Here is a 14610-nt window from a genome sequence, read left to right as displayed (position 1 = left end):
CACAGTGTATTATGACTTGGACTGCTAACCTCAAGATCAGCAGTTCAAAACCACCAGCCACTCCATAGATCAGGCTTTCTACTCCTATAAAGACTTAGAGTCTCAAATCAATAGGGCCAGTTTTCCTCTGTTCTAGGGGGTCACTATGAGTCAACTTCGACTCAGCAGCTATGAGTTTGGTTTTTATCTTGTCTCTCTGAGTCTGAATTGACCTGATGATCGTGAGTTTGGTTTGGTTCTCTATGTATAACCACACGGAGGCCAAGTCTTGAATCTTTTATATAGAATCTCTTGAGTTTTTATCTCGGCTCTGCTGTAAGTTTCATTGTGGGTTCTAAATAAACATACTTACATCAAATGGAGATATCTGCCTGTAGAATCATCATAAACTTAATGATGGAGTTATTTACATGTAAGATAGTCATCTTTATTACAGTACCATAATGTTTATGTCTTTAAAAATATGCAGTCCCTACCAACTTTTAAAACTTATTATACTAAAGGACATTTGTTCAGGATCTTCAATTACCTGGGAAGATGGGGAACATTTGCTTCAAAATAGCCATAATGCTGTCACGGACTTTAAAGCCCATGTATTCTTACAGGAGAAGCCCACAAAAATCTGTGTCTTTGCCTCATTTGGGCCCTGGGTGCTTTGAGACTAGGGGATTGAATCTAAGGACGTCCAGGGCAGAGGAGCGTGCGAGAGTACGTAGGGTGAGTTCCAGCAGCTTGTATACCTGGGGGACCTGTGGGCGGCAGATGAGAACTACCTTCCACCTGAGGGATGCTCAGGAGCATGAGTGCCCGACCATATCACATGTGGTACAAAATTGGCGGTCCTCAGTGATCAAATGACCAAGGGAAGGTTCCGATTTGGGAGACAAGAGGCGATGAGGCAGCACTCTCCTCCTGTCTATCGTTTAGAAACTGTTGGTAAGTTTCACTGTGGAGAGGCTCAGTAAGGGGAGATACGTTTAGGTGGTTGGCCCTGTTTGTCTGGAGTACCACATGAGGGAGGCAGTGCAATCTCAGTTATATGCTCCAAATTCCCCCTCCTTTGTCCAATCGGGAAGCAACTGTATGTTCCTGCCAGCACCTGTTTGCCATTCTGATATAGGAAATTCCTTTCTCCATTGTAATCTCTAGGAGACTTGAGAGTTTTTAGAAAAAGGTCCAGCTCAGTCTTACGGCCTTACTTAAAGTCAGCATGTGCTCCCCTTACCCCTTTTTCTTTCTTGAATGAAAAAACAAACTTCAGAATTCCAGGGAAGTAGCAAATCATCTTTGTTCTGGATCTTCCACCTGGCTGACCCAGTGACTGTTCAAAGATCTGCTTGCAGCAGTCCCTGCTCCTAAACAGCTGATTCTTCAGAATGACAAAACCATTGGAATTGCTCCTAGGCAGTGTGTGGCTCAGAACAAGGAGCAGAAAATAAAGGATGGCTTTGTGGCTCCTGTCCTTTCACCAGCCTGTGGTGGAGGGAGCCTCCTGATGATGATTCTGCCCCCCCCCCCAAAAAAAAAACCATGGTTGTTTTTCTTTTTTTCTCTCTCTTTTTAAACCCCTTTTAGGATTTTTATTTGATTCCCACCCCTCGTGGTGCTTTTTTTTTTTAATTTGAGACTTTAATTTGTGGTATCTGTTTTGCTGTTGACATGAGACATTAATGAGCTTGCTGTACAATATCACAAGAGAAAGTGTTGCTATTTGGAATGTTAATGAATTGCCTGCCTGGCCATTTGCCATTTGTCCTTGTGTGTGTGTGTGTGTGTGTGTGTGTGTGTGTGTAATAGAGACGAGTAGCAGGGGTGGGATTGCACCCCCCCACCCCTTTGCAGCCAGTGACGTGAGTGGTGCCTGGAACAATCAGACTCGCTGCTCACGGGGTAGCGAAGATGCTGGGGGAGGCAGCCGGCGCTTCTTAAGCTGAAGCTAATTCACGGCGCTCGCACGGAGCTGTTCAGGCACAAGCCCACAGAGTTCCTCCAGCGTCCAAGCCTTGCGGCGATTGGAAAGTGCCTTTTGATTTCTCCAAGCCCCTGCCCCAGTGGACCCTCGAGATGATTGGCGTGAACAGCGTTCAGAGTACCAGCAAGGTACGGGTGAGGACCTCCGGTTCCGTGAAGTACTCCCGAGAGGATTCTATCCGGCGGCAGTCCCACCGGTCAAAGTCTATGAAAATTTCCAACTCCTCAGAGTTTTCTGCGAAGGAGACCAAGGTAAAGAGATGCTGTGTTAAACCGTGTTGACAGTTGTGTGGCGGGGGTTGCATTTGTATGCAGTAAAGATAGCCTTTGCCCGTGCCGACCCTGCACTGACAGACTGGGAGAAAGTCAGGTGTCTGAAATGGCGCTAACGAAAGCAGGTGAGCCCAGGTACAAGGGATGCCCCGAACTCCAAAGCGGCGGCCGCTGAAGTGTGGGTCAGTGTGGAGCCCTGCTGGAGACAAGATGACCGTGGGAAACTGTTGGTTGGTTCAGTGGGCTTGCTTTGAGCCCCAGAGAGGTCGCCTTGACAGATGATTTTTCAATGCAATGTATTTTTAGAATGTCAGGAATCTAGAGATGACAGTGTATGATTTATCGTTCAGTGAGTTTTTCCTGCCTTTCCCTCCCCTGTTCTCCCACCCACCCACCCACCCACCTCCTCACCCACCCCCACATCAGAATGTGGAGGTGTTGTAGAATAGTGACCTGTTTCTATTATACTCCGTTCTTGTGAGTTTCAGTCATGAGCCCCAGAAACCTTTGCTCAGGAGACGTCATCTTTCACATTTCCTATACATGTGTGTAGTGATGCGGCCCTGCCAGGGAGCCCCTTGTCGCCTTGCCTTTGGGATAATGTAATCTCCTGTTCTTGTGGAATGTGAAGGAGACGGTTGGTTATGTAGTGGAACGGGCATTTACTACATGCAACATTTTCTTGCGATCCTTCCCACCACCATCTGGGTGAGCAGGGTACTCAGAAATACTCCCACTCCACAGGTTTAAAAATGGAATGATAGAATCATAGGATCACAGGATTCTCCGGCTGGGGCTGTGGAAGCTGACGGAGGAGCCAGAGAGGCTGGATCGTGTGCAAGAAGGGCCCCCGGAGGTGGGGCTCCGTGTCATTCCAGCCTTCCCAGGGGCTGTAGATCCGGACCCCGGAGGCTGACAGGAGGCTGCACCCGCCCACCACCACTCCCTGACATGACATTTATGTGACTGAAAGACTTTGGTAATAACGGGTTTCCCTTGAGAAATGACAGGGCATGGGGAAAGCAGAGCACCCAGCCTTAGTGTGACGTGTAAGACACATGCTGGTCTTCAGTGAGCCATCTGTCCCCTTAAAAAATGACACGGAGGGTCTAACCCCATCAGTTGTTAGCTAATCCTTGAGCTAGAGTAAGTCTTCAGATGCGCCTCTCTCCTCCCAGGTATTTCGGAAGCACTGGCTTTTAGGGGGAACCGTGTGTTTCCACAGCCCTGTCACTGTGACCTGGAGAGGATGGGGGTGTCTGTTGCTTTCTGCTGAAACTGGTCTGAGAGCAACTCGGGGAGGATGCCTACTGGCCATCTCCTGCTGAGGTCGCCTCCAGTGACTTCCTAGATTGTTAAGCAAATGCATGCATGGAGGTATAGCTTTCAAGATGGTTTCGATGCAGAGTGCTAAGAAGCATCTCTTAGGCTGCTTTGTATTTTCTTATATGGATTATACTCACAGTAATCAGCAAAAGGCTGTGAAAAATAAACTGATTATCATTAGCTCTGTGCGGTGCTGCTGCTGAGTTAAGCATCGCAGCCTTCCTGTGTTGTGTATGTAATGTTGAAATCTAGCATAAATGCCAAGTGGCAGACTCTCTGCTGGCTTCTTGGTGATGCATAGCACAGGTACTCCTCCGTGATGTCTCCATGCAAGAGAAGGCCGAGCACTCTCGGAATATCACACATATTGCAAGGAAGTGACCAGGTTAGAAGGTCCCTTGTAAAATGGTAATCAGTAGGACATCACATGATACTTCTAGAGTATACTCAGTTCTTTTTTATTATGCATACATAGAGTTCTGGGTTGTGTTGTATATTTCCCACTGGCTCAAAAGAGTTATTTTTACAGGATGGCCCAATCGCTTTAAATCCAAAGTGGCTAATAGAAAAATGATTAGAATAGAAAATTTGATCAAATAAAATGTCTTTCTAGCCATTTTTGTTCCTTTGTGAATTAAACTACAGACTTCTGTAGATACATGTCAACACATACTCTTATCTACTGCCCGCATATATTAATCCCACATGTAATAAATCCAAAACCTCTTTCATATTATAGCTAGTAGTGATTTTTAAAAACATTTTATTAGGGGCTCATACAACTCTTATCACAATCCATACATATACATACATCAATTGTGTAAAGCACATCTGTACATTCTTTGCCCTAATCATTTTCTTTCTTTTTTTTACATTTTATTAGGGGCTCATACAACTCTTATCACAATCCACACATACACATACATCAAGTAGTGATGTTTTAGCACTGAAAATCAAAGCCGTGTTTCTTCCTGCTAATCATGTAAGAAACACAATTTGACCATCTAATTCTTCATCTAAAATGCAGGATGTCTAATCTGATAAGAAAAAGGAATTCTACATTCTCAACCTCCCGTTTCTAAAAATTAAGTTCATGTGACCATTAACTCATGATGTGCTGCCAGGATGTGACTTTCCCTCTCCGGAGCTCTCAGTGTCTAGACGAAGTGTAACAGTATTGGCACTTTCTCAGAGACTTGGAGTTGGAACCGTGGCTTGTAGCCCCGGAAAACTTGCATGTTTTTAAGGATTGCCTTTTTTTTTTACCATAATGGTTTATTAAAATATCAAGTCATCTGTAGCTTTCGCTTTCCATTCCGGTGTGTTCCTTTCTTTGTCATCGGAGCAAGCTTAAAGGACGCTGAAAAGGAATGAGTACATCTGCCTTTGACTTTAGTGAACTATCTTAAGAGCTCTTCTTGGTGCACTTGTTTAAATAAAGAACATTACGCTTTCTAATTGTTGTGCTTCGTGATGACTGAACTTGAAGAATATCATGCAGCCTTTTGGAACACTTCTTTCAGTTATTTTCTTAAAACTGCCCTCTTTGTGACTTCCAATGATAACCTTCTAGATAAGATCACGGCTTTATTCTTGTCTGGATACTGGTGGTCCTGTCAGATTCTAAAGCAGGTATTCTTCTCTGGATACTGGTGGTCCTGTCAGATTCTAAAGCAGGTATTCTTCTCTGGATACTGGTGGTCCTGTCAGATTCTAAAGCAGGTATTCTTCTCTGGATACTGGTGGTCCTGTCAGATTCTAAAGCAGGTAAAATGGACAGAACACACATTTGAACACCTGCTGGGAGACAAATCATACATTGTATAAAGAAAGCCCTTTTATATTACTGAAATATCTTGACTTTGAGTTGGGGTTAGTTTGATATGGTGTCTGAGAGTGAGTTCTCCTGGCCAGGAGGGGGCAGTGCAGACCTTCCTGGCTGCTCTCCCTTTAACAGTGATAATTTTTAAATATTCAGTTTCTTGGAAGGGGAATATTTTGAGTGCGTGCAGTATAGGGTGCTGGTTATGCCTACGCTCTGCCTAGCATGAATCTAGTTATATCTGAAACATAAGTGGTGTTGTATCTTAGTTTTTTACTGCAAATCAGCTCGGCTTAACATATAAATTGCAAAAGTTCACAATGATTATATATCACGTTTTAATTTTCTTATCACTTGCTAAATTGCATTTTACATTCAGATGAGGCAGAGGTGCGGCCTTGTACTTTTGTTTCTTATATGTGTCATATGCTTATAGCATGGTCGAATCCATCCAGTTGTTTTCTTTTTAAAAGTAAAAATAAAACCGAGTAATTTTTAATTATTTTAAAAGTAAAAATAAAACACTAGGGATTAAACTGAGTGTTTCATAGTTTGGTATAATAGCAGAGATTCAAACAAATGACTTAACACCACACCGGCATAAAAATGTGGCAGAGACATGCATGTCCTTGCAGAGAACGGCCAGGACCCTCAGTAAAGCCCCAGCGACAGCATGGGGACAGTGCAGATGTTTGGCCATTTGCTCTCACGGGCAGAGTGTATGTAGCCTGCTGGTAGTTTGAGTGGAGGCTTCGCCTGCTAATTAGGAATGTGTGCCTAAACGAGTCACTTCTCTGTGGAGCAAGTGTTACAACAATCTCATTTGAATCAACGTTACATTTACAAGTCTTGCTGAGGATTATTGGGGGTGGCATGAGAGGTGGGGGATTATTCCATCTCTAAAAGGTAGCTAAAGATTGAGCTAGATCTTGGGGAGGTGAGGTTTATATGTGTTTTAAGTAAACCTGTACCTGTATGAGAGGATATTTCCATAAATGCATAAACACATAACAGTCTAAAGGAAAAAGAGGGTTTGCTCAAAAAACAGTGCCTTTGAGTGTACCTAATTCATTGTTTTTAGAAACATGACGTCAAAGTTCATCAAATACAGAGCAAGCAAAAGGTCATTAAAAAGACTTAAAATTGAGACACGCTGAGCTGTTCCCTTTGGGGGTTCGAACCTCAGGTCTTTGCCCATTTCACTAAAATGGATTACGTTGACATCTCGAGCCATCCTTTGACATCTCGAGCCATCCTTTGACATGTTCTGTTCCGCTCTCTCACGCATCATTTCTGTTCAGCTCTTCCACTCCATAGAGATGGCTAGTCTGTGTTCACGAGCAAGTTGCAGAGTCTCTGTTGACATCCGTTTTGATCTTTTTCTCTTTCTCTCCTGTCTTTTAAAAGACTGTTTGCTCCCTTACTATATGTTCTTGATGTCAGCCCATCACTCAGATGGTCTTTAGAGTTCAAAATACCAAATATATTAAATGTTGTAAAAATGCACACATAAAGATAAATATCTTAACCATAATGGGCTGAAACCAGTCATAATTGACATGGTCTCTAAATTCAGGTGGTATGTATGCAGGGTCATACTCTGGCTCCAAGAACTTGTTTTAATTTTCTCCTTTGACTCACAGATGACGAAGCCCATGCCTTTGTTCTGACTGATGACATTGAGCTTCTTCATGAGTCCTTCCCGTAACTGTTGTCGATTTGATTCTTGTTTGTGTATTACATTCTGGTAAGGTCCACATATGTATTTTTGTTGTGGAAAGGGGTTTTTGCAGTGAATGTCATTGGTCTTGAAAATTCTATCATATCTCTCAGAGTATTTTCTATCACCAAGACCATATTTTTTTAGTTCAAATCCGCCTTCTTTCTAACTTTGGCATTCCTATTGCTGGTCATTACCAATGCATATGTTGATTGTATGTTTTATCCATTGTAGACTCCAAAAGTTGCTAAAAACTTCAATTTCATCATGTTTGACATTGGTTGGAGTATAAATTTGCATAAAAGATACATTAACTGCTCTTTCTTTTAAGGGTATGGATATTATATCACTGACAGCATTGTACTTTAGAAGAGATCTTGAATTTTTTATGATGAATATGATGTCATTTCACTTCAGTTTGCTTTTTCTGTAGACCCTATGCTTGTCTGATCCAAAATGGCTAATAGCGCATGCCAGCTCATGATGGGTAGGATAGTTATCTTTCACGTGTTCCATTTCCTCTTGAAGACTTGGTTTTCCTAGGTTCATACTTCATGCATTCCATGTTCCAATTAGTTGCAGCTGTTTTTTGTGTGCCTTTTTTCTCATTTTGAGCTTTGCCACATGAACCCATGAGGTCATGAAATCTTTGCTTCAGTGATGTCGTTGAAGTTGATCCTATTTTGAGGAGACAGCTCTACCCCAGTCGTATTTAATGCCTTTTAACTCGAGGGGCGTATCATTCCGCTCTATGTCAGACAGCATCTCACTGCTACTCAAAAGGTTTTCACTGGCCAATTTTCTCCATGGATTCCCAAGTCGTCCTTAGTGTGTAAACTCCCCCGAGACCTCTCCACTGTGGATGGACCCTGCTGGGATTTGGAATACCAGTGGCATGATCCCACAGGAACACACAAGCCACCACAGTCTGACACACTGGTGGATCAGTGGTGGACTATACCAGGAACTGGCAAAAGAACCAACAAATCTGTCTTGGAAAAAGTATGGCCAGAGTGATTCTTAGAAGCCAGGAGGCAAGACTTGGTCTCACATACTTTGGGCGTATTATCGGGAAGAACCACTCACTGTAGAAGGACATCGTGCTTGGTAAAGCAGAGTGTCAGTGAAAAAGAGAATGACCTTGTGAGGTGAAGTGGCCAAGGGCTGCAACAGTGGGCTCAAACCCAGCAGCAATATGAAGGATGGTGGAGGTCTGGGCCGTACTTGGTTTCATTTGGTTTTGCTGTACAGTCAGTGGGAATTGGATTCTATTATAGCAATTCCTTGCTTTGTTAAACATAGCTATTGTACTGAGAGACACCATCAAGTCTAGTTTTGCCATTCTGCATAGACTCTGCTGTTGTTTTCATGTTGTTAGGTAAACATTCATAATTTCACCCTCTGTGAGTCAGCTCTCTGCACAAAAGCAACCTGGAGCAATCAGTACAGTGTCCTCTTGCAAACGGAAGCTTGAGTGACTTATTGCATTGGTCACTAGATAATGTTCAGTCACTGGATTGAGACACAGCAGGAAGGTTCTGGTGAAATGGGTCATTCATTTCTGCTTTGTTCGTATGACATGTTCTAGCTGATGCACTTTGAGGGAAATCCTAGCCGTCATCAGTCTGATGGTTTTCATTGAAATGTCTTCATTTTTTAGATCCTGAAATCAAATGAGAGCATCTTTAACCTCATAAGAGATGTTAAGATCGTCACTGCCCTCCCTGGTTCTTGATGGTAGCTGAGTCTTTTGCAGAGTGACCATAGTCTTAAGCTAGTAGACCCCGATATCAAGAGCCGCTTCGTACACGAGAGAGAACCCATGACACATGAGCGAGCCAGGGAAGGGTTGTGTTTCACTAAGGATGAGGGTACAACGAGAAAATCCATTTCACCTTCACAATGCCATATGAACGCACACCTACGTACTTACGCACGCGCACCTACGTACCTACGCACGCACACCTATGTACTTACGCACATGCATGTGTCAGCTCTCCTTTCTTCTCATGCCACTTCTTCTGTTGAGAGAAACTATGCTTTCCTCTCTGGTGTGATTCTGATCTAACACTTGCTGGTGTTTAATGGGATCCTTATCCATAGGAGGTCTTAGGAAATGGATGTGACCTTTTAAGGAATGTAGTACTACTTATCTATCACTGCTTATCTACTGCTTATTATTATCTACTGCCTATCTCCCAAAGGCTTTTTTTTAACCCATATTTTCAAATACAAGCTTTCACTCCTTTGATCTGATTTTGAAGCTTTAAAAACTAGCAAAATTATGTGGTGGTGGTGGTGGTGAGTGGTAAGTGGTGGTGGTGATGGTGGTGGTGGTGTGCGTTGGTGGTGGTGGGTGGTGGTGGTAAGTGGTGGGTGGTGGTAAGTGGTGGGTGGTGGTGGTGGTGGTGATAAGTGGTGGTGGGTGGTGGTGGTGGTGGTGATAAGTGGTGGTGGTGGTGGTGGTGGTGGTGGTGGTGGGGGTCGTGGTGGTGGTGGTGGTGGCGGCGGCCTTTTTTGCTTAGGCTCCCTGTTTACCCTCAGTAGCTGCTTGTGAATTTTTCATATCTGAAGGTACTTTCATGGAAACTACAAGGCTTTAGAAATGGCATACAATTGATTATTTAAGAAATGCTGAACAAGCCATGGTCCTGCTGTAAAACTTGTTCACCCCTATGTAAGGTAGCTTGTCATTGAAGAAAAACGTGCGCTCGCTTTGAATGTCCCCAAGGTGCCTGTGAGGGCGTGCTATGCTCTCCCACTGCGGGACTCGGGAGGAGACACTTTAATAGTTGAGAGCATTCTCTTCCTAGCTGTTTCAGAACTTTATGCAGTGTGTGAACATTAGAAAGAAAATTGAAGTTTAAGCTGTCAGTCCTAGCAAGCTAGGAGATAGTACCCATGTTGGGATCAAAGCGAGGGAAAAGACAATGTCTATGAAATGTTGAGAAGATAAAAGTCAAGGGTGGAAAAAGAAAAACCAGCCTACACTGTAGAGATGTTTTCTGTTGAAGATCAGGGAGAAGAGAGCATCATCTAACCTGAAATGAACCATCAGGAAGAAGGCTGGTGGGGCAGTGGGGAAGGCTCCGCTCATAGACAGAACCCCTTGAGTCCCCGTGCAGGTGCAGCCCTGTAGGAAGAGGTGTGGCAGTCATCTTCGGTAAGGGTGGAAGCCTGGTTTCAAGCAGTCCCACCCTGATCTCCAGCGTCATGATGATTTGACTTCATGGATTAGGGTTTGTTGTTTGTTTTGGTTTGGGTTTTTTTTAATCATTTTATCTATCGGGGGGCGCCTATAATTCTTATCACAATCCCTACATCCATCCATTGTGTCAGGAACATATGTACATTTGTTGCTATCATCATTCTCAAAACATTTGTCTTCTACTTGTGCCCTTAATATCTGCTGCTCATTTCCCCCCTCCTTTCCCACTGCCCCCTACCTCATGAACCCTTCATCATTCATAAATTATTATTATTTTGTCATCTATTACACTGTCCGACGTTGGTTTGGTTTTAACCTTCAGGAGCTCTTGCGTGGTAGGGAGTATGCGTATGGGAGTGTGTGGCAACCAGTTGGCCTGGATTTTCTGACGGGACGTCTTTCCTTTGTTTCATCCTGTTGTTGGCTCCTCTTTGGTTTAGACCCAAGGATGTTGGGTTCATCTCAGGGTCTGACATGATTCTTAGCGAGTGTCACTTTCCACCCATTTGGAGTGGTGCTGAAGCCATGAGTGCCAGAGCCAGGTGACTTCCTCCTCAGTCATTTATGAGGGGAGTCATTCTTCTATTTTTCATTTTAATTAAGACTTTTAGCTTTTAGATTAATCTTCAAGCAGATCCCTTTTTCATCATCGTGAAACCATTCTGTGTGTGTCATTGATGGTACAGTATTTAGTAGACCTATTTGTGCATCCAGATAATGTAATTTCAGTGAACTTGGTGTTTCCAGGTAGATTTCTTGGGCTGTCATGTCAAAGTTTTAATGAAGACAAGACCCTCAGACCTTTCCTGTCTGGTGTTTATCCTCGTATGACGTGAAACTGCTTGTAACTTGCAGTGAATTGTTAAAATGTAAACATATCACCAAAGGCTGCTAGAGACATTAACAAGTCTCTAGGCCCCCACTCTCAAGTTGATTCCAGTGGGGTGCTAACCACAAGGCCAGCACTTGGAAACCACCAGCTGCTCCGTTGAGAAAGAAGAAGCTTTCCACTCTGTGACGAGTTGCAGTCTCGGAAACCCACAGGGCAGTTCTCCCTGCCCTACAGGGTTGCTATGAGTTTCCATCGACTCGATGTCAGTAAGGTTCCTGGAATCTGAGTAAATCCAGTGTTGGGATCCCAATTTGCTAGACCTATAAATGTGTCTGGGTGGTGCAAATGGTCACCATATTTGGCTACTGACCTACAGTTTGGAGGTTTGAGTCTACCCAGAAAGGCGTCAGAAGAAAAACTAGTGACCAGTTCCAAAAGGAATCAGCCCTGAAAAACCTTAAGGAGCAGAGTTCTAGATTGACACCCTTGGATCTCACCTGAGTCAGAATGGATTCACCGGTGGCTGGTTCTTTCTCAGCCCCTTTTGTCAGTGAAAGCTTGTGTGTTGCTTTTTTCACTCAGCCAGTTTTAGCAGAGCCTCTAGACCAAGACAAAGGAGGAAGAAAGACCTGGCAATCTACTACCAAAATTCAGCCAGTCAAACCTTATGGATGAGATCCAGCCTGGCCCAGGCACCACCCACCCTGGGATGTGCGAGACCAGGCAGCATTGTGTTTTGTGGGTATGGGTACCATGAGGCAAGGGCCGACATCCTATGCGCTCACAGCAGCAGCAACAACCAGGGTACCAGCAATAGGCACGTAGGACTAGGAATGGGCTTTGAGAGAAACACTCTCACACCACCTAGCACAGGGGTCTCCACCTTCCTCAGGCACGGCCCTTTCACACAGTTCCTCATGGGGTGGGGACCCCAACCATAACAGGATTTTCTTTGCTACCTTATTGTAATTTTGCTTCTATCATGAATCAGGCGACCCCTGTGAAAGGGTCGTTCTAACCCCCCCCCAAGGAGTCGTTACCCACAGGTTGAGAACCGCTGACCTAGCAGGTCAGATGAAGTCCCAGCAGCATGCTGATGTATCATAGTTCCCTCCCTCAGAACACTCTCGGATACTTTGTGACTGTGATTGGGCAGTGTTTGCAGGTGACGTCTTGGACATCTATGCACCTCTAAATATCCTTATACATCTATTTTAGTCCCTTCTCAGTCTGCCCTTGTTCTCAGCGAGTTAGAACTCTGAGTGCGTCACGGTGATAGATGCCATGTGTTCCAGGGTCAGGCTTTGGAAATGCACCAAGGATTGTTGGGGTCCCATTTAAGTGATCAGTTCCTACCTACACACACACACACACACACACACACACACTCACACATACACACACATCCATTATCATGAAATTCTGTTTCTCCATGGATTTTTTAAAAGTTCCTTCAATGGAATATTAAAAATAACTGCATTTTCCTCAACAAAAAGAAATTAGTGAGCAAAATAACAGTTTTTACGTTTTTACAAATCTCTATAATGTTTAGCCTAATAAAAGACATCTGGATTTCTTTAGCATTTCATGTGTTATGCTATTTTGGAGAGAGTATATATAGAAAATATGGACTCACAGAGATATGCATTTGGGAAAGGAAATATTTTAGTACATTTTTATATATTAGAAAACAATTGTGTGTGCTAGATTAGCCATCTCTGATCATCACTGAGACCATCATTAAATGATACTTATGTGCTAACAAATCTTTTCCATTTAAAATTCAAGGTAGCCATATGCTTTTATGTCTGCTCCCACATTAAGTGACAGTAAAATGCATAGTTCTTCAAGGACACAGAGAATGGGAGAGGAGATAGCTACTGTTAAAAATAACAAACCCTCCCTGTGATTTGAACAGAAGGTTTATTCTGAGCAGATATGAAAGGTCAGCAGTTAGATCCCACCCAACCACTCTGGGAGAAAGGTCTGGTATTGTGCTTTCGTAAAGATCACAGTGGAGAAAACTTGGTGGGGCAGTTCTACCATCCCACGGGGTCACTGTGAGCAGAAATCACCCAAAGGCACCCCAACAACCACCACTTTATGTAGGCAAACGAACTCTTTTGCCCCCATCTTCCGGAGAGGTTAGCCCAGGAGTTTCGGATTTAGGGAATCAGGTTCAGTTGAGGGCTGGCAGTGGGCTTTGATGTTAGCAAGGTGGAGTGAAACCGACCATGGCTTTTGTTTTGAATGAGAAGAGAGGAGTGGTAGTCAAAGAGCTCAGTATTCTTTTTCCAGAGTTGAAAGATAAATCATTCATATCAAAATAGAAATGTATTGCAAAAAGAGTTAAAAAGAATTTAACTCAAATATATACATATATATATATATATTCAGAGTTAAATAATATATATATATATATTCAGAGTTAAATAATATATATATAATTTAACTCTGAATAGCAAGAATCAAAGGTAAAAGGAACTGCTACATGCCTTTTTGGCTCGGTCAGTGATTAACATGTGTTGTCTTATTAAATATACAAAATAAGGGGTAGTGGGTAAAATAACATATTTATAGATACATACAAGACTTGACTAATTTCAGCGGCTCACATGGTTTATGTGTCTTAATTTACTTTTTGTTTAGCAAACATTCCCTCCATCCCCCCAAAAGAATGGATGTATGAGACTGATATACATTTTTTCCTCAAGACTTTAAAGTGTTCTGCATCTGGTTGCTGTTGCAGTTTTCAGACTATAGTGAAGAAAATGTTAACCGAAGACCCTCCAGTGTCTTCTTGGGAAACATCACTCTTTTTTCTGAGATTGTCTTTGCTGCATATTTTTATGGCATCATTTTGCTGATAGCCTTTGGTTTAGTTTTCATTTACTCCTTCACTTGGCAAAATGAGAAATAGGTCATTCCTGTGAGTCCCGAAAACTTCTTTGGAAAATTTTCCTGTTGATAGAATCCAAAAGGCTGGCAGACACTGGATTTGATTATTCAGTTTGCCGGTCCGGATTCTTTTGGATAAAATCCATTTCCATTTGGTTTGTCCTCTTTGCTTCGTCGAGTGCATGGGATGGCAGAGGATTGGTGCCATGCCTGGCGTTCTCTAAACGTCAGGGTCCCCGTGACTGCTCTCAGCAAGCCACTTAGAAACAGACTCTCCGCGTATTGTCCAGCAAACTGTTTTTCATCGGTGTGCAGTAACTTCATTATGTCCATCATTATTAAATATAATTGATCACTTTTCTCAGATAGTTAGAAATTACTGCATGTACTTTATGAGGCTACTTAGAATTTATCATTTTATGATGTTCTTTTATCCCGGCACTCCGGCTTCTCGATAATCACAGGCATCCTCCAAGGGGGACCAATGCAGAATGCAAGGGTAACCCCGCACTGTAAAGAGCTGGACTGGGGTGCCTTTCTCCAAGGTTCAGCCCCGCTTC

At 43.2% G+C, this 14610-nt stretch overlaps 1 protein-coding gene across 5 annotated transcripts in view; it reads left to right on the top strand.

Moving 5' to 3' along the window:
• The window catches only part of PSD3 (pleckstrin and Sec7 domain containing 3), a 527311-nt gene that overhangs the window by 392061 nt on the left and 120640 nt on the right, over positions 1 to 14610 (top strand). The window contains exon 10 of one of the 5 annotated variants that reach the window (XM_075556571.1): positions 2041 to 2223. The exons of the other annotated variants lie outside the window; for them this stretch is intronic. Coding sequence (XP_075412686.1) covers positions 2041 to 2223 — 183 coding nt within the window. The remainder of the gene's footprint in view (positions 1 to 2040; positions 2224 to 14610) is intronic. 5 annotated transcript variants of the gene reach the window in all.

Source organism: Tenrec ecaudatus, chromosome 8, assembly GCF_050624435.1.
Source record: "Tenrec ecaudatus isolate mTenEca1 chromosome 8, mTenEca1.hap1, whole genome shotgun sequence".
Lineage (NCBI taxonomy): Eukaryota > Metazoa > Chordata > Mammalia > Afrosoricida > Tenrecidae > Tenrec > Tenrec ecaudatus.
Note: the sequence above shows the minus strand (reverse complement) of the source record. Positions and strands in the feature narration are given on the sequence as shown.